This window comes from Cyprinus carpio, chromosome A17 (genome assembly GCF_018340385.1).
Source record: "Cyprinus carpio isolate SPL01 chromosome A17, ASM1834038v1, whole genome shotgun sequence".
NCBI classification, from domain to species: Eukaryota; Metazoa; Chordata; class Actinopteri; order Cypriniformes; family Cyprinidae; genus Cyprinus; species Cyprinus carpio.
The window spans coordinates 25,965,040-25,988,186 of record NC_056588.1 but is presented as its reverse complement, the minus strand read 5'-3'; the positions used below and the strand labels follow the sequence as shown (position 1 = coordinate 25,988,186).

The window sequence follows — 23,147 nt, the reverse complement described above, 5'->3', positions numbered from 1 at the left end:
TATTGGGAGTCTGTGTCATCTTGCTGCGCTCAGTTTGATTAAACATACAGAAACAGTCAATTTGAGCTGCACATCATGGGGAAACTCAAACGCTTTGGTGATGATGGAGTAGTTTGGGGAATAATTGAAATTGCTGGTAAGAGACAATGGAGTATTGAGAATTAATTTAATTAATTTCGGTTCCACAGACCTCCAAAACAAAAAAAGCGTGTCGAATGACAGTACAGCAGTGCTTGCCATGTGCTGTTTGTGCTAGCATGTTAGCATCTAGCTAAATGCATTAAGTGTAGGTTTGTGCATTTTTTAAGTGTGGGTTTTTTTTTTTTTAAATGGATGGTTGATGGTAAAAAATCCACTGCACAATGGATTGTGGGTTGCAATATAGCCAAAAAAGCATGCACTGATACACACTCCATAATTGCTCTGCATCATTCAGCCTACTGTTTTCAACAAACTACTCCTGTGCACTAATTCTTATCTCGCCTATAGCATGTGAATCGGGCTGCAGCGTGCAGTAGTTCAGTCGGGGGATGTGCTGGGTTTCATTAGGCTGCAGGACTCTTTAATTCATTGCAGTCTGGCCTCGTACTGATGAAGTCATTCATCAAGCACACGGTCAGCCGCTCCACTGGGGAGTGTGTGTGTGTGTGTGTGTGAAGGGGGGCTGATGTGTGTTTGGGGGCACTGGGGGTTCAGGCTCGATGTTACACTGAGTTGCGGTGAAGAGCACATCACACCCTGTTATTTAGCCAATAGAGTGCAAACACACATGCACACACATGCACTCTGGGAAATAAAATCGGCCCACATGCACTTGCTGTGGACTGTGTGATGCACTGACACATCCCAGAGGACTCCTTCCCTGACCGCGTGTGTGCGCTCAGAATGGCGTGAGCAGCAAAAAGCCTGTGCCATTAACAGGCTGCAGCGTAATTAACAGTTGATTCGATCGCAGGCTAGCGCTGGCATCTGCAATAAAATAAGCTGCTCATTTTTCTGTCTAATAATTTATAGACTGCACCTCTTCACATTCTGTGGTCAGTCCGTTTTTCAGGATATTGCTCCAGCTCTTAGTAATTCACTCTATTGATTGAGTTTAAAGCGACAGAAACACTTTCAATCTTTCTCTGATCTCTCATGCTAAGTTTACTCTTCTTCATGCTGTTAGCGTGTCATGCACACCACTGGACGAAATTAATAATTCATGTTAAGGTAGTGCTCTCTTCAGGTTTCACTTGTTTTGTCATTTGATGCTTTATTTTACAGTGCTAGACTCGACCTGCGATGTCACTCAGATGCGTGTTCCTCTGGTTGCACAGCTGTACTTGGCTTGCTTAGTTGGGGACACTTCATTTACAGTGATATCGTTGACTTGATTGCAAATGATTGCACAGATACCATTTAAACTGAACTGAGCTGCATGATGACATCACTGAATTCAATGATGAACTGCTTTAACTGTCATTTTACATTACTGACACTGTTTTCCTAAATAATGTTGTTCAGTTGCTTTGACACAATCTGTTTTGTTTAAAGCGCTATATAAATAAAGGTGACTACACTACTTAAACAATGCAAAAATTGCGTGCTCAACAAAGTCTGTAGAAACATATTGAGAGAGAGAGACAGAAACAGCGGTGCATTGAATTGGTAAGGATCAGGGGCCTCACGTGCAATAATTTGCATAGGTTTCATCTTATGCATAACCTACATAATTTCTCTGTGCATGACCTGCATAATCCATGTGCACATTTCCATCTGTGTTATAGCACCAAGTTTAACACACCTGCCACCAAGTTTAGTTCTGAGAAATCCTGATATGTGTATGGGAAATCACGTACGCATTTCCATGGCCATTACCATTGTTGTATTTACAGTGATTTGTGGAGCAGAGCTCAATGAAACCGGATCTGTTGTATATTGTGTGTCTGCGGTCAGGATATCTTAAGCTGGGTCTGAAGGGTTTTTAGCGCTTTCTGTTTTTATCCTGGTGGGGGCGAAAAGATTTAATGTCATCTCACTGCTTGAAACGTGTCTCTGGTTTGTTGAAATCATTGGTTTTGTGGTGGCTGGAGGAAATGTGCAGCACTGTAGCATTTATCACTGATATGGGATTGTTTTAATGATGCAGAAGAGACGGGCACATGCCTGAAATAACTCTGATACATACAATACAGTTTAAAGACAGCACATGAGATCAAACGAACACTTACATTCTAAATTAACAAACATTTTTGCTTTATTGGTTATAGGATTTTGGTAGATTTTGATGACACACACACAATATATATATATATACACACACACAGCACATGATGAGCTGCGCCGGGATGCATTCACAATGTAAGACTGAATTCAGTGTGTGTTCGGTGCAGGACTCCAGTCAGAGAGAATCTGCTGCTGTATGTGTGCTTCAAAGAAAATCAGACCTTGTCTTGCCAAGCATATGTCAGCACTTAGCAATCAAAAGATGTATTTCTATGTGCCCATTATCATATTTCTTTGTTAATGATTTAAGCATATTAAAAGCTCCAGTGTGCACAAGTAGAAATCTGATTCATGTGTCTCTTTTTCCTTCATTATTTGTTCAGTCTTACAATTTGTTTTTTGATTAATTGGACAAATTCCTGAAAAGTTCCCTCCACCTGCTCTTTAATTAAACCTCGGCCATTCTTTCTCAACGTGAGCACTCAGGGTCAAAATTCAGCTGCATGTCAGTTGAGCTTATTTTATGCTTTTGTCCCTTTTGACTTTTATACAATTTGTAAGATTGACCTACTAGAAGAGAGATGTGCCACCTACACCTGCTGCAGACAGCCTGGTTTATCCTCTCTCACGTGCATGTGTGTGTGTGTGGGCGCGCATGTGTGTGTGTGTGTGTGGGCGCGCATGTGTGGCGAGGGCTGAATCAAAGCGGAGCGTGAGGTTTGTTTGGTTCTTAATCTGCCTCTTAAAGACATCTGTCAGTGCGGATCACTATTGTTTGTCATGCTCGAGACACGCTCGGCACAAATTCAATCCTGCCATTTCTATCATGTCACATTTGGCAGATCAACAGTGACACAAATTGTATCATTGCATCCCGCGCAGGGATTGTGTTTGCAGGTGCGACTCCTGGCAATAAGAGACCTTTGCAGAAACGTCTTGCTTTAGCGCTTGGCCTGCGTTCAGCAGCGACACATGGGACGAGCTGAAGTCATTTCTCTAACCGTCGAGGAAAGGAGGATGTTTTCCTTCTTTCCGCTCCGAGCGATGCGTTTAATCTGACTGGAGAATTCACAGCGTGCTGTACAGATCTGTGTGTTTAACGTGCAGAATTTTCTGTTGCTGTTTTTGCACATGCTTCTGTTAATTGGTCCAATCCCGAATTCATCTGCAACCCTCATCCTGCTGATCTCGTGTTGGTCATATTGTTATAGATATAGCATCAAATAGAAGCAGCACTTTACTGTTGTAACTAGGCAGAGACACTTGCCTTTTCTGCAGACATATTGCAAAAGATGCAACAAATGCAAGCTGTGTGGACACGCTGCCGTCAGACCGGCTCATCACTGCACTGCACTCCTCACATCTCCTAAATTTAGCACAGCGGATTCAAGCCGTCAGCTCATTACTAGAGTGATCTCTCAACTGAAGATCAGCAGAACACCTGACATGTGCAGGGCTGGATTCACAACCACCGCATAGGCTATATAGAGCGCTTCGCCATGACTTCAACATTGGGGGAATAGAACCATTTTTTCTCTAAATAACCATTTTTATTGGATATTTATTTATTTTTTAAATACCATTTTTGTTGGGTATTTCATTTATTTTTAAACATTTTTTATTAAAGGATTTAAAGGGAAATTACACTTCAGACAATCTGTTGATTCTAATAAGTAACTTTGAAACAACTTGTCAGATATGAGTCAGTGCAGTGTTAGCAGGCTGTTAATGTTACCAAAAAAGGTAAATAAGTAAAAAAGTAGAATTTATTGTTATCTAATCGCATTTTTTTAAATGCACACACATACTCTTAATCATACGCTTAATATGTTTGTCATACATTGTGTCTAGTCTCGTCACATTCTTGAATTAATTGAAGCCTGTAAATCAAAGTCTGCATTTTTTATTTAAAACGGCATAATGTGAAAAAAAGAGTTGTTTTCTGGGCATGCCTATTGTTAAACAGTTTTGATGAAATATGAAATTTATAGCTATTACATCTTACCTCACACTCAGTAACAACGGTTAAAACTGAATTGTAGAGTTGGAGTTCATCTTCATTTTCTATGAACAGTACAGCCTTCTTTGATTTGATTGGCTATCTCCATTATTGTGATACTGATGAGGCAGACAAGCCTAAAATGTAATTCATTCACCTTGTGGTCATCCTTAAAACAAACAGAGTGATGTGTAGTAAAGAGCGGCAGAGCAGCATCGTGACCAGTTTGGCCACACCAACATTTCATATGCATAAAGTTTACTGTATGTAGATGAGTGGCAGTGCACTTTCCCATGATCCTGATGGAGCGTGTTCTCTTGTGTTCTCTTGCAGCACCCGTATCCTTCAGAAGAACAGAAGAAGCAGCTCGCTCAAGACACAGGCCTCACCATCTTACAAGTAAACAACTGGTGAGTCGATCACTTTTCATCTCTATTGCCAGCAGTGTTGACCGTTAAAAGCATTTGTGCGTGGACTCTACATGGTGCAGCATGCGAGCGCTTTATCACCGCGGCTCTTTGCCGTTCGACCCACATTTGTGTTCCCTTTGATGCATTAAGAGGAAGAGGACAGTGGCACACTTCCTCCTCAAGAGAAGACACCTCCCCGTCCCCGATCTGCTCCCCGCCGGATTAGAGCCGCGGCGCTCTGGCCGGCAGCGTCTTTGTAGATGGCTTAGCTCATAACTGGAGGTGGTGGATTAAATAAAATGATCACAGAGCCAAAGAAATGATAAAGGCATTATTTATCAAAATACTCGGCCGGGCTCTTTTTTTATCGCAGGCTTAATTTCCTTCGCTACATTCTGCGGCCGATGTTCAGATTAATTGAGCTGACAGCTTCTTTTCAAAAAACACCGGGAAGGTATTTGCACGGATTTTCTGGCCTTACACACAACTTAATTATACGGAGCGCTATTTTATCAGTCTAATTCTGTGTAGTGGAGCTTCTATTTTACAAATGAGAAGTCCCTGCCTTTTATTCACGGCTTCCCTTAATGTATTTATCAAAGCGGACTCATTTACGTGGCGCTCTATCTGTCGGGTACAGGCGGCGGCTCTCGGCTTTATCGGCCCGCAGGCCCGCGCACCACCCCGGGGTCAATTGATTTTTTTGCTTTTGTGATTCATTTTCCCCCTACACCTCATTCTGGTGCCGGCTCACAATGAGCAACACACCCGGAGAATGAGCGTGATTTGTCTGCCGGATCTGGCCAGGTCCTTAAATTGGCCACAGGAATGCCGTTATCTGCCTTTCACGCGCCCGGCGGTGTGGATGGTGTTTCAATTACAGCGGTTACCGAGCTTTCATGCCGTCACACACCTACGGCAGCAGAACATTGAGCTGCTTTGCCTGTTTCATGCTGATTAATGCTGAAGTAACCCACAAAACCCCTAAGAACCACCGAGAGAGAACGAGAGAGTGAGACGAGATCAACACTCAGTTTTAGACTCCAGAGTCTATCTATCTATCTATCTATCTATCTATCTATCTATCTATCTATCTATCTATCTATCCGATTGTCCGAGGTTAGGTTGTATTTGTGGTAGCATTCGCTCAGCTCTCAGATCCTCCTGACGTTCCTGCTGATGGGCCAGAAGGGCCCCGGAGTCCTCCTGTGATGGCCTGCTTTGATATAGAGCAGAGGGGAGAGAGATGGGCAGGACGAGGTTTGCATGGATGTCCTGAATCAGGTCTTTGTTCGGAGGCACAATCAGACCTGGAGGAGGCACAAGGGTGCTCTGTGTAACGTGTCAATAGACAGCACGTCTCCTGCTCTGACAAGCCTGTCTACCTGTCCATCTCTCTCTGCGCCGTGGATCTGATCTCTGCTCTGCGTGTGTGTGTGTGTGTGTGTGTGTGTGTGTGTGTGTGTGTGTGTGTGTGTGTGTGTGTGTGTGTGTGTGTGTGACGGTCACTGGTGTTGGTGCTTCACTATGTAGCAGTGGGTAATTAAATCTGAGACTGCACAGCAATCCTTTCTGACCTCAGAGAGAGAGAGAGACGCTTTACACACCACTCCATAAGTGCAGCTGTGTATGTGTGTGTGTGTGTGTGTGTGTGTGTTATTCTATCTGTCTAAATGAGGTCTGATCACATGCTGACAGCACACACACCTCTGCTAAACACACACACAGTATACGCTTTACAAATAAAGGTGACTTGACTTGACTTGACACAGTATTGTGAAAGAGAGGTGGGCTTGTCTCATTATCGGTTGCTCTTGTAGCCATTTCTGGGTGTTTCTTCAACTTCAGAAACTTTTATGTCCCTGGGGTTAATTTTTATTAAAACGGGCTTGGAATCGTTTCACCATCGTTTTATTATTTAATCATTTTTTTAAAGAGTTAACTATAAAAAAAAATTATATAAAAATATGATTTATTACAATGTAAAACTGAGATTATCCAAACAAAAAGTGAAATAATTATAAACCATTTCAGTATGTCAAATGGATTACAGTAATAGGTGACTTATGAATGACTTCTGACATCTGCAGGATTGTGTAGACCTGATGCCCACTCTCTCTCTCTCTCTCTCTCTCTCTCTCTCTCTCTCTCTCTCTCTCTCTCTCTGTATTGGTCGTTTGTTGTTGTTTCATCAGTTGTGTCTCAGCATCTAAAGCTGAGGCGTCTCAGACCAAACCATCTGTGCTGGTGTCCAATCTGTGGCTCTGTTTTAGACTTTAAATGAATAATCCTAGTGTGTTTATACTGAGACGACTGGAGAAAGGGTTTCATAACTCATAACCCCCCCCCCCCCGAACTCAAATGAGTCACGAACAAACAGATCAGTTTTATGTTTTTTATAACCCTTTCACTTGGCATGGCCAGCTATTATGAAATTCAAAATAATGGCTTAATATTTTCCAAATGTGATTTAAAAAGTATAAACTGGCCTGTGAAGATGTTTGATTTTCCTCCTCAGAGCATGGGAAAGTTTGGAGACATTGAGTTTAAACACACAGATCTGCACTCACACACACCGTCTGTCTGTCTGTCTGTCTGTCTGTCTGTCTTTATTATTTTCTGTATGTCTGTCTATCTGTCTGTCTTTATGTCTGTATGTCTGTATTTATGTCTGTCTGTCTGTCTGTCTGTCTGTCTTTATGTCTGTATGTTTTTTTGTCCGTCTGTCTGTGTCTGTCTGTCTGTATGTCTGTGTTTATGTCTTTCTTTCTGTCTGTCTGTTGTTGTCTGTCTGTCTTTATGTCAGTCTGTATGTATTATGTATGTATGTCTGTCTTTATGTCTTTCTGTCTGTCTGTCTGTCTGTCTTTATGTCTGTCTGTCTGTCTGTCTTTATGTCTGTCTTTATGTCTGTATGTCTGTTGTCTGTCTGTCTGTCTGTATGTCTGTCTTTATGTCTTTCTGTCTGTCTGTCTGTCTCTGTCTGTCTGTCTGTCTGTCTGTTTGTCTGTCTTTATGTCTGTCTGTCTGTCTTTTTTTTCTTTCTTTCTGTCTGCATGAATCTGTAAGTTTATGTCTGTCTTTATGTCTGTATGTCTGTATTTATGTCTGTCTGTCTGTCTGTCTTTCTCTCTATCTCTGTGACACACTGGCAGAATCATGACTGAAGTTGCTGGTTATCCATTTAACTTTGACCTAGATGAGAGAGTCTTTTTTTGGAGTCTCATGGGAGGCATCACGGGCCGATCTTTCTAAATATACCGCGTGAGAGGATGAGTGGAGATGGGCGGCGGCGCGAGCTTCTGGCAGAGAACATCGTCAGCATCGCTTGCATTTAGGGACCGCTAATTGGCAGTTAATTAGCAGAATTGACTCAGTTGTTGGTTCCCAAGTGCCACCCTCACCCCCCGCTCCAGCTTCATTTGATCTGATATCTCTCATAGCGCCAGAGCGCCGATCTGCTTTTGGCACACTAGTCTACATCTGGCCAATGGATGCCACACATTTAGGCCAAATCAGAAGGATCATCATCACAGGAATCCTCTCAGCTCCCTGCCATTCACCTGTGAGAGGAAAACTCCTGCAGGGGAAGACTGCGCTTAGAGCAAGAGAGACAGTCAAACAGCAGAACAAACCAAATGAACCATTGCAGTGTATGGCTGAATCTCCACTGCAAAAACGTTCTTCCTCAGTATCTTTGTCTTGTTTTCCAGTACAAATATCTTAACATCCTTAAATCAAGACACATTTACTTGAGAAGCAAAATGGCTTGAAAAATGGAAAAAAGGAACAAACATTTGTTAACATTAACTTTGTTTGTTGTTTTTAGTTTATAAATATACAATTATTCATTGTTTTAGTGCATTAGTAAGTGCATTAACTAATGTTAGCAGATACAACTTATCATTTAAATTTTTTACATAACATTAAGATTAATAAATACTACAGAAGTATTATTCATTGATAATGCTTGGTAATGCAGTTAACTAATGATAACAAAAACTTCAGGGTCAGAAAAAAACTTATTTTATGCATAAACTTACTTTATATATAATTGTTACTGCGTGTGTGTTATGCATTAATTATAGCTTTTTTCAGAGACTTCATCTGAACAGAAACTGAATATCTTCAAGTCATTTTGGGGTGAATCGGGTGAAACGCTTTTATGTTCTGGGATGGCACGTTTTGTTTTGAGGGGGAAACAAATAGAGAAAGACTGAAGAAAGAGAAGCATCTGAGAGCAGAAGGTGAATGAGTGGGTTAATTTATATGGTTTGCAGGTACGGCACACAGAGAGACACACACCGTCTGATGCAGCGCTGTAGGAACGTGCTGCGCCTCGGGCCATCTGTGAGCCGAATAGCAATTTTATTACATTGTCATTAAAGCAATTTCACAGCAGTATTGTTTGTTAATGAGAAGCTGCAAACGAGGAGGGATGTCACGGACAGGAGTAGCGCTGAGCTCCGTGCTCTTTTTATATCACTGAAAAATAAATGTGCACTCACCCTTCCCATCCGTCTCTGGGCTCTGGCTTGTAAAAGGGAAACCCACTTAAAGCTGAAATATAAAGTCTGTGCTGCCAAGACTGTGTTTATGAGCTGCCGCTGTGCTTCAGTGTTCACTGCTCTGATAGTGGGACTTCATATGTGTGGAATCCAGCACAGGACAGCCGTCTCTCGTCTCACAGGCGCAGGAGAAGCGAGACTGTTTTGGTTGTGTTCGGCTCGGCCGGTCCTGTGGAGGATGTGTGGCTGAGAGCTTCCTGTGTTTCACTCTCAGACGGATCAGTTGGCTTTTTCCAGTTATTTATAGAGAGCCAGATCTGCTGCTGCTCACGCCGAGGATGAGGGAAATACAGCCCACATTAGTGAAATAAAGCCTGAGAGAGAGAGCGAGTGAGCGGGGCGTCTTTCTGCTGACGCTGCAGATGAACATAGCGTGAGCTCAGAGGAAGTTAAGAGGAAAAAGAAAGAGAGGGAGGCTTCGGAGAGAAGAACTACTGACAATCAGGATTTGAAGGAACGAGTTTATCTGTTTCAGACTGAACAGGTTTGTGGGATTCTGTACGTTACTTCACTCGTCACAAAAAAGGCCTCAAAATAACTTCTTTTTTTGGCCGGTAAAATCATCTGCTGAACCTTCATTTATTATTTATTATTTATGTCATATACAGTTGCAAGTTTTGCAAATAAATTTTGGAAAATGTCTGAAAACAGTTCATACACAGCTGTGATAGATATTTTCTTGGGGGAAAAAAAAAAACATTTTAAATTATTTTAAATTATATAAATAAATATAGATACAAATAAGAGTTCTAATAGGTAACAGTGTTGCAGTTTTTGTTATTTGTTGTAAACTTATTATTTTCCATAAGAAAATGTATTTATTATGTTATACCGGGTTGTGATTTTTTCAGCTGATTTTGTTATTTTCTTGCATTTTCATCTTTATTTTTTCAAAGCAGCTTCAAAACTAGTAAACAATAAATGAATTAAATAAATGAATTAATAAATGAATTAAAATTGAATTAAAATTTAATAAATAAAAAGTAAATAAGGCCACCAATGGGTAACAGAATAGCAGATTTTGCAAAAAATTAAGCTGTCACTGAATCTAGAACCAGCTTGTATTTGTGAAAAACTTAAATTTATTTTATTTTTATATAAGGTTGCAATTTTTGCAACCAAAATTTGGGGATTGTCTGAATGATTGTGTGTGTGTGTGTGTGTGTGTGTGTGTGTGTGTGTGTGTGTGTGTGTGTGTGTGTGTGTGTGTGTGTGTGTGTGTGTGTGTGTGTGTGTGTGTGTGTGTGTGTGTGTGTGATTTTGTTCACAGCCAGTATGTGATTTTGTTAATTTAATTATGAATAAATATCCAATTAATTTAATAGTAAATAAATAAAGGCGCTGATGTGTAACAGTGTTAGAGATTTAGCCTATATGAAGCTGTAAGTCAGGATGACACCAGCTTGTAGTTTTTGATAAACATATTTCCTAAAAGGAAAATATTTGTATAATTTTTTTTTTTTTTTAAAGTAACACTGGAAGCCCTTGATCTTTCAACTTTAACAAAAATAATGAGGCATCAACCAGTGTTTTTGGGTGTGAGACTCCAAACCTGATCACGTCTCTCTCATTCATTCTTCCAGTCTCAAACACGTCCTCTTACCTGAGATCAATTTTCCTGAAAATCAATTTATGGCCAGTGCTGTGAGCTCCACGCCAGCAGCGCTATCATAAATTAATACTTCAGGTTTGTTTATTGAAGCGTGTCGTGCCAGCGAGCCGAGGTGTTCTGGATGAAGTAGCAGCAGAAATGATGCCAGAACACGACACAAATACTGGACTCGCTCCAAACCGTCTTCACACACACAGACTCGGATCAGGTCAAAAATATATAAACCCAGGCTCCTTTAAACGTCTCTTTGACTGGCTCTCAGTGGACACTCCAGTGAGCTCTTGTCTCTCATTATCAGTTTCCACACAGCGAGAGACGTGTCTCTGGAGGAGACAGAGAGACATACAGAGAGGGCCCCTTGAGCGTCTGAGAGAATGGGCTGATTCTGAGACTGAATGGGGTGACGGGGTGTGGAGGGTAATGACAGAGTCCTCGCAGGCGGCAGTAAGTGAAAGGAGGTTAATTGAGAGGTTTCACTGATGACGGGCAGATCTCGGGCGCAGGTGCCCTGCAGCAGAACTTACACTCCACATTAACCAGCGTTACCCTCCAACGTGTGTACAGCAGCGCTCGTGTGTGTGTCCCCGTGTGGAAGAAAAAAACACTTGATTTTCTAAGCAATAAGTCATTTGTGTGTCTCTGTTCATCACTGTTACGTTCAAACAATTATTTGAAAACAAAAATAATTGATTCTTCTTTTGAGAAAATGCGGAAAATGCTGTTAAGACTGAAAAAAAATAGTGTAGGATTTACTTTGAAACAATTTTCACTCTGAAATTGCTAGTAAATTTCACAAATAATTACTAAGAAGTAACACAGTTAATTCAAAATTACAGTGCAGATTTTGCAATTATATATTCCAAATAATTTAGGTTTAATTCAGTTAATAATTACATTTAGTTTAGGGGTATAATGATAAATAACTATTGCACTGTGCAATGCTGTAGTGTAGGCCCATATTTACTAATATGTGTAATAATTTCAATACAGGCTTTCCTGATGCTCAAACAGTAGAGGATGGGCTAGTAACGTGAAGGTCATGGGTTCGATTCCCAGGGAAAGCAAGGAATTATAAAATGTAAATGTATACCTTAAATGCAATGTTTGTTGCTTTGGGTAAAAGTGTCTGCCAAATGCATACATTAAAAATAATTACTCTACATATTAGATGGGACACATTACAGATGTCTCCAGTGTCCGTAGTATACAGTACTTTGGATTTGAGGAAGGACAGTCTGATTTCTTCCAGCATTCCTGTAGCTTAAACAGTAGATGCTTGTGGCTTTGATTCCCAAGGAATGCATGAACTGATAAAATACATATCTTGAATGCAATGCAAGTTGCATTGGGTAAAAGTGTCTGCCAAATGCATAAATGTAAATGATTTCTTTTCAAAAAAATTACTCAAAAAATCAAATAAATTAAAACAGCACTTTTCCTGAGACCCTGAAACAAAGTACCAACATCTCCCCGGAGAGAGAAAGCCTCGTGTCGGGTCAGAATGCTGACGAGCGTCTGTGATAATCAGAAACTACTTTAAAACAGTGCAGAGCAAAGGTGCTGAGGGAGAGAGAGAGAGAGGCTCCTCACACAGGTGTGTTGATGCCCGGGGCGTCTTTGGCTCTGATTTGAGCCCTGACTATCATGTCTTTAAGGACGCAGCATCAGATGTCTGTGAGCTTTACCGGGGCCAAGACAAACCTGCCGCGGTTGTCAGAGCTTGCTGATGCAGTCAGTGAAAGTGGAGAGGTGTTTCTCGTGTGGTAGATCGGCTGCTGTTGTGCCGCAGGACAGAGAGACAGCAGAACTGCCAGAACAAAGTCTCGCCGTACAAACCAGCAGCTGCTACTCGCCGGATCAAAGGAGCAACAAGCGGCTCTTCCTGGCCCAGGTGTTTGACGGACAGCTGACAGCTGGGTCGACTCGGACCCTCCGGACTCTCCGCTGTCTCCAAGTGCATGTAGAGCCCGCCACCATACAGCCAATCAGGGGTACGCTTCCTAAAATCAACTATGGAGAAAACCTATGATTTCTATGAACAAAACTGGTGCGCTGATGCTGCTCAGGATGTCGTGTCCGTGCGGGACGTGATCAGGAACACGCAGAAGTCCATCCGAGGAAAACTCAATCCAGAGAGAGCGACAGCGAGGATGAGTCGGTGCCGCAGTGCTATTGATTTATTTTAATTAGCAGCTCGTTAAATCGTGTCAGTTTGCGAAACAAACATATAAGTCTGAGTCTGGTTTTCCACCGGGGTTTTAATGAGTTCTGCACCCCAGAACCCAGAGCACAGAGACAGACAGAAACCTCCTCGAGAGCTGCACTGAAGACAGCAGAGAGTGAGACAGCTGGAGGACACACACAGAATGAAACACTCTTCCTCTCCCACCGCACAAAACTATGTAAACACACACACACACACACACACACACACACACACACATACACACTCGCCAATTTGAAGTTAGTCTGAAGTTGGTTGAGGTGTTGATGAGGTAATGCTCGTCTCACCAACTTAAAGAAGAGAGAGAGAGAGAGAGAGAGACAGTGTGTCTCTGTGATAAATGGACAGACAGCTCTGGTGTGTGTTTGGCCTGTGGACACACATCTGACCCGGTTAGTGGGTGTAAATTGAGGAATTGTTTGCTTTGATTAAACCTGTGCGGCCCGTGTTAATCTGCGCACACTTCCTGGGTCAAAGTTGACGGCGGCGCTGTCCGCTTCCTCCCTCGAGCCGCTGCTGTTTTCTCTGTTTATTTCATTATCTGTTTGTTTGTTTTTGAGTCTCATTAAAGAGTAACTTCATTAGTTTTGGTTGGTTGGGTCTGTTTTTCTGGCAGGACGGGATGTTTTTATTGACGAGCAGATGTGTGGTGATGTGGGTGTGCTGGGTTTGAATCCTCGCAGCTTCAGAGGCTCATGAACGTGCCTTCCCGTCAAACCAGTGACCCTGTTCCCGAATGGCCGAGCTCTGGTCTCACCCTCCTGTCAGGATTGGCCGGGGCCGGGCGAGCGCTGCTGGCCAGCGTCCAGATGAGGGCGGTTTGGTTTGGGGTTTTCAGGAAAGGAATGCTGATGACAGGGCCAGTTACCAGGTGTGGCAGCAGGACAGTGTGGCATGGCTCACATTCACACACACACACACACACACACACACACTGAAGCACGTGACTCCTGCTCTTTGTCAGGAATTCCACGATCGGCCCCTGAGACTCGCGGCCTGTCTCTCACGAGAGTTTGGCTGCTGAAGGTGTGTTTGAAGTGAGGTTTGTGGATGTTGGTGCAGCTCCACGCTAGAGCGAGGTCAAGTGGCCTCCTGCAGTCCTGAGTCCATAACTCACCGCCGCAGCGAGTCCATGTGTGTTTGCACTGTCTGATTACACATGTGCTTTATGAAACCAGGAGACAGGAAGACTTGCACCAACAGGGCACAAAAAAGGGCAATAAAAAAAGGAATTTTTCCTTTTTTACAATGTTAAACTGTACTTTTGTTGCAATACTTTTAGCAGAATTTGACCTAAGTACAGTTAGACAGTTTAAAATCCTTTACAACAATATATATATATATTTTTACAACATAACACAGCTCTATTTATGCTATATATATATATATGTACCCCTTTTACTTGTTTTTTTTTGTATTTTTTTTTCATTATTTATATATATATGTATGTATGTATTTTTTTTAATGAATATAATAAAAGAGTTGTTAAATGAAGTCAACAAAAAGCAAATGTGATTATTTAATTGTAAACATTATCAATATAAGTTTAAGTATAATTTATAAATATAAGTGTAATATAATATAATATAAGTTTTTTTGTGCAAATATTATAACATATTGCATATATATATATATATATATATATATTATAATTTTTTTAATTTAATTTTAAATTATTTTTGAGTAATTAAAATGAGTTAATAAGTAAGATGTTCTCCAGTGAATTTCATAAATCAGTTCAACAGCTTATGTTATGATGAGACTGTTGTTTGTTTTCATTGAAGGTTGAGATCGCTGAAAAGAGACAAACTAAAATCATTATTTTAGAGGGGCATTACAGATATTCAGTTTGTTTAAATCTACCTAGTTATTGCATGCTAATTACTAGTTTATCCCAGATTAATAGTTCTTCAAAAGAACATTTGATTTTGACTTTTATTTTAAAAGGGAATGGGACCCTGCTAGTGTAAAGTGGAACGATTTTAATTATTTTTTCTCATGCGCTTGCAGACCGAGAGTCAGGAGCACACAGCGTGTGTAAGGGACTTCAGAGCATTGAATATTCTGTGCTGCGTCTCATGGAGTGTTTGTCTTTGTTGTGAGCGGCAGTAAAGGACACATTCTGTGGCATATCCAGAGAAATGACCCTGCCGTGACCCTTCACCCCTCCTTTAATTATTTGTTTGAAGACAGCATGGGGTTCCCATGCAGAGGGCGGGTGTGTGTGTGTGTGTGTGTGTGTGTGTGTGTGTGTGTGTGTGTTTCTGGGGGTTCAGTTCCTCTGCTGTAGTTTATGCAGCTTCAGTAAAGACTCTAACAGATAGATGTACTGAATCATCATAACGACTATTAGTTCAATATTTATGTAAGCTATGTTTTACTGTTTATTTATTTTATTTTTTTTTGGCATATCTTTAGTATTTGGTACATTTGATTTGTTGTTTGTAATTTTTTTGTGTGTTTATATTTGTTTTATGTCTCTATAACTAATTAATTATGTTAAGTATCCATTAAATGTTTTATTTTATATGTGTTGTGAAAAATATAAATCAAAATTTGTAGACAGAAATAAAAGCCTGAGTTTGTGGTGTTGTGTGGTCAGAATGCAGTGTGTGTGTGTGTGTGTGTGTGTGTGCGTGCTGGCGGGTGTTGTTCTAAGCACACCCCATTAGCAGCTCATGGGAGGAGGTGAAACTGTTATCAGAGGCAGCACTGATAATCTCAATTGGCTTTACTCACACTGATAAAATGCACAGTGCTGCTGGGCCGCTCCTGCAGGGTTACTGTGGCAACAGTTTGGAGAGGCAAAACAGACACTGTGTGTGTGTGTGTGTGTGTGTGTGCGTGTGTGTGTGTGTGTGTGTGTGTGCAGTGGTGTACTGTGTGCAACAGTGTTGGTGAGTGTGCATGTGTGTGTGTGTGTTTGTGTGTGTGCATGTGCATGTGTGTGTTATACAATGTGTGTGTGTGTGTGTGTGTGCGTGTGTGTGTGTGTGTGTGTGCGTGTGTGTGTGTGTGCGTGTGTGTGTGTGCATGTGTGTGTGTGTGTGTGTGTGTGTGTGTGTGTGTAAGAGGTCAGTCAGTCCCAGCAGCTACTCTTAAAGAAATTCATAAATCACTCTTCTGTCTCTCTCTTTGGTATTTCTTGTTTATAAGGCATTTATTGTTTTATATAATATATAAAATATAATTTAAGTGATAATGTATAATCAGGATCAGGTGTTTATTTTGTGATAACGGCTGACTAAACTTATGTTATACTGCTTACTACTACTTACTGGCCAGCAAATACAGCAAATAAATGAAGTTTAGGTCGGCAACATATTTTTCTGGAATTCTGTTTCTGAAAGAAATCTGCTCACCAAGGCTGCATTTATTTGATCAAAATAAAGTAAAAATAGTAATATTATGAAATATTATTACAATTTAAAACAGCTGTTTTCTAAGTGAATATCTGTTAAAATGATCAAAGCTGTGATCTTTTTTTCTAAGTGAATATCTGTTAAAATGATCAAAGCTGTGATCTGAAATCATTCTATCATATATATATAATCAATGTTGAACACAGCTGTGCTGCTTCATATTTTTTGTAGAAACTGTAATACATTTTATTTTTCAGGATTATTTGATGAATAGAAAGTTCAAAAGAACAGCATTTACTTGAAATAGAAATATTTTGTAACATTATAAATGTCTTTTAATGGATCCGTGCTGAATAAAAGTATTAATTTCTCTTTCTCTTAAAAATAAATTGGAAGGGAACCGTCTGTACAGTTAACACAAATATTTGACCACAGGGTAACATGACGGACACATGGATCACAAATATTCCATAGAGCCCAATAGTAAATTAGTGCTGTTTATTTAATAAATGTGTGAGTGTGTGATGAATGGTACAGGTGTGTGTTCGTGTGACAGATGATCTTGATTCCCACACTTCTGTCATTCAGTCGTATCTGAGTGTCGGTTGCTCAGTGCTCCTGTCTTTCAGACAAAGAAAGCAAACTTATTCCTCTTTTCCCAGCTGTGCGTGTAGTGAACTTCAGCGTGTCATTGTGCAAGCACAGATTGTGGGTGTTTAAGTTAATGGAAGGTAAGAGCATGTACGGCGGCTTCAGGAGGGATTAGAGCTCAAATTGATTCCAGTCCTGCTTGTATCTAATGACCGGTCCCATAGAGTCGCCCTGTGTGCGCTCGCCCGCTTCTTTCATGCGGGATAGCCCCAGCATGATCCGAACCCTCGCTCTAATATCAAACACATGTGGGGGCCTTTAATGCTCGCTCCTTTAGTACGGGTCTCTCCCGGCGCGGAGCGGCCGTTTTGCCTTTGACACGGCCCATTCTGCATTAAAACGGTTCCCTGGGCTGGCACTGACCTCCCGATGACCCCAGCGGCCCGGCGCTCAAAAGCTGCAGGAGAGGTTTTGTGGAGCTGTGCTTATTTGCCGCTGTGCTGGTGATAAAACTTCAGACAGGCTAATTGATGGCCTCGCTGACAAAACAATAGCTGCTGAAAGCCTGGAGCTCATTTACAGACAGCTGGAGAGGAGAGAGACCCCTGCCACGGGCCCTTACCAGGGGGCAGGGGACCCACTCACAGGGCCTCGCAAACTTCAGGCTCCTTCTGAACGTCTTGTGAGCGCTAACACATGAAGAATAATGTTTGTGCATGTGTGAGGCGCGGGTTCTGAGTTTGATGAAGTTTCTCTAGAAGAGTATAGAGCTTTAAAATGAACCTGGAGAACAGCTCAGATCATTTGAAGAGCAATGGTTGTGAGCTCTCTTGGCAGATCTGAGCGTGTTGTTGAGATCTCATGTGAGATTATGTGTTGAGAAGCAGGAGACTTCAGAAACATCTCCACTTATCTGATTGTTGCCTTGGAGAAACCATTCCAGATCTCGTTTGTGTTGTGTCTTTCTGCGGGCAGAGCTTTGATGAACTACTCAGACACTTTCATTTATTAAAATAATCTCAAATTCATCAAATACAAACCTTCCTGAACTCCTGAGTTTGAGCGTGTATGTTGTTTTCTGGTTTATCTGGACTGACAGTACTTGAGTAGACTAGACGAGTCCATCTCAGATGTCCAAAACCAAATCTTTTATGATTAGCCAAGACCAGCTCATTCGAATCCAACTCCAGGCCGAGTCTAAATGCTCCAGAAATATGATCTTTGACTCTGGTGGGTTCGTACTGGAGTGCTACAATACTGCTAACTGCTAATGCTACTAATACTAAGTGTTCAATATCAGCCACATGTTGGGTTTGTGATGGCAGGTGATGTAATGGGTCTTGTTTTTCTCCTGTGTTTTCAGGTTCATTAATGCCAGAAGAAGAATAGTGCAGCCCATGATTGACCAGTCAAATCGAGCAGGTAAACATCATCTCATCTTCTCTGATGTTCTCAACACTGTTTGTGTCTCACTTGAGAGTCCTTGAGCACGTCTCTCCCACGTCTACGGTACAATGAGAGCAGATTGAATCTAATTGGATGTTTCTCCATCTCGCTGGTTAGAGGGACATTAGCATATCTCAATACTAATTGGCCACCGGAGAACTTTACAGTAATTCGGGAGCGTTTCACCATTTCTCTTTGTGTTATGGTACATTAGAAAGCGATTTGTATAACCATTCACAAATTCACACCAGAGACATGAGGGGGATTCTGTAGTTTTTGAGTTACTGATGGCTTGATAATGTTTCTCGCTGCTCTGAAGTTGTGATGATTTGAGTAAGAGATGATTTATTAGGATTTCTGCAGTGAACACTGGGATAAACAGTAAACGTCTGAGTGAAATGTACAGGTCATGTAGCAGTGGTGTTTTCACTGATGAATGTAGATGCTGATCTTCACGCACAGTTGCAGCGACAGCTTTAGTACCACTGTGTGGTGTCTAGATCTCTGACACGCTATGATCTCCTGAACCCAAGACCAGTGAAGCAAGTCAAGAGATAGAATCATTGAGTGCTGCTGGACAGTTATTTTGGCTTTGAGAACTCATCTATTTTTGATGCATACGTTGGAGAATGGCGTGTGTGTGTGTGTGTGTGTGTGTGTGTGTGTGTGTGTGGTTGATGAACAGCTCATCGTGTTTGGGCTGCTGCTGGGATAATCGCTGATTGTCTGGTGTGTCTTCTCTCTTCTTCCCCTGGTGTCCACGTTTGACTTCACTCAGGTTTTCTTCTTGATCCTTCAGTGAGCCAGGGAGCGGCGTACAGTCCGGAGGGGCAGCCCATGGGCAGCTTCGTGCTGGACGGACAGCAACACATGGGCATCCGGCCGGCAGGTGAGATGCTGTCACCTCTTCAACATCTCGTTTGGTTCTTTTAAACCAGGGGTGTCCAGTTCTGATCCGGAAAGGCCAATGTCCTGCAGAGTTTAGCCACAACCGGTTCTAACACACCTAGTAATCCTGAAGACCTTGACCAGCTGGTTTAGGTGTGTTTGCAGGACAGTTGATCTCCAGGAGCAGGATTGGACACTCTTAGTAAATTGGGGACTCCTGGTTCTAGAAGGTTTCTCTTCCAGTAACGCATAGAGTGAGATTCAGGAGAGAAAATATCTCTGACTGCTCAGACGTCTGCAATCAAAAGACTCCTCTCTCTTCAGATGATCAAATGATCTCAGCTGCTATCCATATTCATTTTAACTAACATTTAGGAAGACTAAATCAAAAACCCTTATACTAAGCAACCTCTGAGCAGGACCGGAGTTCTTTGGGTTGTTGTCAGTTTGCTCTGTGTGTTTGGGATGTTGGGCTCTGCTGGGCACTGATGTCTGTGTTGTTTGTCTCTGCAGGTCCTATGAGTGGCATGGGCATGAATATGGGCATGGACGGCCAGTGGCACTACATGTAACGGCTGTACAGTAAAGAAAAGGGGGAAGTAAGTACACTGGGACTCTTTCTTCCTCCGCCTTTCTTTCAAGAGTCTTTCCTGTCCATTTCCTGTCAGAATTCCCCTGAAAACCCAAAATAACACCACAGACGCTCCGCTTTACAGACACCCTGCGAATGCTAAACATCAGGGCAGGAGAATGAGTCAGGTGAGCCGCGCTCGAGCGATGTTTCCAGGACGGCCTGGAACAAAAACAAGGCAGAAAGGCACTAAAGTGGAATTTATTTATCGCTGCAGCGGCGCCGTGCTCCATGTCTCATGCGGCCAATGCAAATGTTAGACATTTGGGGGGAATGGCATCTCCTGAGGTAGAATATGACGGGGTGAAATTAAGCGGGCTCCAGTGAAGCGATAAAAAAGGAGAAGTGAAACTGTCCTCAGAGTGACATAAATCCGTCAGGGGAAGGATTGATGCCCAAATTATCTTATATGCAAAGACGGGAGCAGTGCAGTACATTACGCTCCCGGGAGAGAGATATAGAGACGGCGGGTGACACAGCCATCCTTCACCGGGGGAAGCTGCGTGTCTTTTCTTTTTTACTGGGAACGGAGGGAGATGGAATGGGAATATCTGCAGAAGGGAGAGCGTGGGCTTCGGGAGGGTGGCATTAAAGAACGACCGCATGTACACGCAGAGATCTCCTCGTCTGATTAAGACGCCCGCCGGTGCCGCGCCACTGACATTTGAGAAATCAAGACGTATGGCGTCCCAAAGGTGGCAGGGCAGAGAAGATTTTATTTAACACCTCTACTTCCTGCTCAATGAGCCTCAATATAATAACACTTTGCTTGATTAAAAGAACCCTTTATATGTAAATAGACGGCAGTTTCCTGTAGGTCACCATAGCGATGCTGCGACGAAGCCCCCCCCACCCCCTTGTTAATAGACTCGGAAACGTGGTGAGTGTGTTCCCTAAAACAGCCGCAGAGACAACATTTGCTCAGCTTGGATAATTTTTAATACGGCGCGGGATCATTTTGAGACTATTTAATTACGTAACATATTTTATGCTTCATGAGCAATTAGATTAATAGCTTAATACACAGGAATATTAGCCATCTCTGATTCGATTACACACACACACAATATGCCGTATTTGCTGTTTAATTATGATCGGCGATGGAGCGCGCTCAGAGAGGTGTGCTGTTACTGCAGGATGCAGATCTAGACGGCGGTTTACAGCGTCACACGCGTCTGCTGCACATTTAAAGATGGTTATACTGCAGCTGCCGGCTGAGATTTTAACGGAGCTCTTTGCATGTCTGATGAATGTGTGGAGAATGCATGCAGTTTCCTCTCAAATACTTGGCCTGCGCTGCTCTTTACTTGTGACAGTGAGTAAGCAGTGAGTGCCTGACCTTGGAGTGACCCCGTCCCCTCCTTTAAAGGACTGTTTTTAATGCCCCTGGGGTCACGTTACAAAACACTGGCGTCCTGCTAGTGACTCCACTTCCATGAACTGTTCGGATTCAGCAGCTCAGTGCTACAAATGTATTTCACCAGCACTGATTCTACACACGCATCTGTCCTCGCAGGTTTCTTTATGGTCTACGGCTCAATGTAAGATCTTGTCCTGTATAAAAAGCAGATATTGCACTGTTCCCTGAGCCAGTGTGTTGTTAACCAGCCCCTAAATAATTTAGCAAGTTGGTAAAGGAACTTAAATCTGTTTGCAGTGGCGCAGCTCGTTCTGTCTCTCAATTTTGTCTGGGATTCGACCGCTCTGAATGCTGATAATTTTAGTATTATGGGGTTATTTCCACAATCACTTCACTACATTGTGCCCGCAATGCCAAGGTCATGGGTTTGATTCCCAGAGAAGGTACAATTCATGCATTTTGAGCTGTGTTGTTCTGCTGCGTGATTGAAGATGGATAATGAACGCTACATCTAGGTGTCTTCTAACAGGCGCGCACAAGTCGATGCACCGAGCAGAGATACAGGCCGTTATCAAATGTCTCTGCTCAAGTGTGCTCTTTGTTTGAAATATCTTTAGCCGCATTGGCTGCACACGCGTGGCCTGAATCTAGATCAGGGCTCTGCGATCGCATTGGTCTTGCACCGCTGACTGTGTGTTTCTCTGAATCTCAGGTCCGCGAGGCGTGCCGGGGGAGTTCGTACCTCAGCGTGGTCCTGTGGGCATGAGCATGGCATCACCGACCCACCCCCCTCCACCGAAAGCCCCTCGTCTCTTGCGTTTGTCACACCGAGCTCCTCGTCACCCTCCGACCCGTGCGGCCATGCTAATGCACGGAGACCCCCTCCTCGAGCAGAAATGACCACGACTCCTCTGACCCCCTGACCACAGCGCTGCTGGACCGGCCATGACCGAAGGGAACCAACCAATACCACCACGGATGAACTGGACAATAACCCCACGAAAGATTTTTGAAGGAAAAGCGAATGCGGTGAAGTATCCGAAGCTTCACCTGGAATTCCAGACGAGCCGTGATCGCTTTTTATCTTGTGAATTTTGTTACTTTTGTTGCTGGAGGACCAAGAGCTGACAGAAACACTTTGTAAAGTCTTGGGTGTCTGTTCAAAACAACAGAGGATGTTTCAACTTATTAAAAATACACACACACACAAACACACATCATGATAAAAAAAAAAAAAAAAAAAAAAAAATGCCAAAAGAGACTCCAAGAGTTCAAACTACTGTAGTATAAAAGCATAGAAACTAAATTAAATCTTGTACATTTTTATCCTCACTCACTTTATGTTTCATGAGCTAGTCCTAGAGTAAATCGTTGCCCTGTTTTTCACACTGTGTGTGCTGACCCCCGAGGCAGAGGAGCTCCGATCGCGGCAGTAACGGTGAATCCGCCCCGTCACGGACCACACACCGGTGATGACGACGACTGAAGCCCGCTCTCTTCACGAGACCCCTCCTCTTTTCCGTCACGCATTTAACATTTTTTGGTCCATGAATGAATGTTGCCCTGTAGGTGAAGTTCTTCGTTTGAATTGCCCAAGCACTGGATTGTGTTGCTTTTATACGTTTTTATTATTATTATTATTATTATTATTATTATTAATTTTGTATCTGGGACTCTCAGAGTAAGAGCCTTATGAAGGACGTGTATCCTCGAGAACCCACCACCCCGCAGCAGCTGAGCGCGTGCGGACCGATATATCTGCCGATACGACACTCAATCCTGTGGCACATACAGCAGAGAAGCGAGCGACGCGGTGGAAAACTTTAAAAGGATGAAAAAAAGAAAAAA

The 23,147-nt window shown here is 42.5% G+C and overlaps 2 protein-coding genes across 9 annotated transcripts in view; one reads left to right on the top strand and one right to left on the bottom strand.

The window, feature by feature from the left end:
• The window catches only part of LOC109061160 (CDAN1-interacting nuclease 1-like), a 790,471-nt gene that overhangs the window by 683,454 nt on the left and 83,870 nt on the right, over positions 1–23,147 (bottom strand). The window lies entirely within an intron of this gene.
• Positions 1–23,147, top strand: part of LOC109080805 (homeobox protein Meis2-like) — a 61,303-nt gene that overhangs the window by 37,813 nt on the left and 343 nt on the right. For 5 of the 7 annotated variants that reach the window (XM_042774531.1, XM_042774530.1, XM_042774535.1 and 2 more), the window contains exons 9-13: positions 4,541–4,617; positions 18,338–18,396; positions 19,199–19,309; positions 19,822–19,907; positions 22,012–23,147. The exon at positions 22,012–23,147 is cut by the window's right edge and continues 343 nt beyond it. In XM_042774531.1, coding sequence (XP_042630465.1) covers positions 4,541–4,617; positions 18,338–18,396; positions 19,199–19,309; positions 19,822–19,880 — 306 coding nt within the window. In that variant the 3' untranslated portion in view covers positions 19,881–19,907; positions 22,012–23,147. The remainder of the gene's footprint in view (positions 1–4,540; positions 4,618–18,337; positions 18,397–19,198; positions 19,310–19,821; positions 19,908–22,011) is intronic. The other 2 variants (XM_042774533.1, XM_042774537.1) reach the window with 1 other exon arrangement.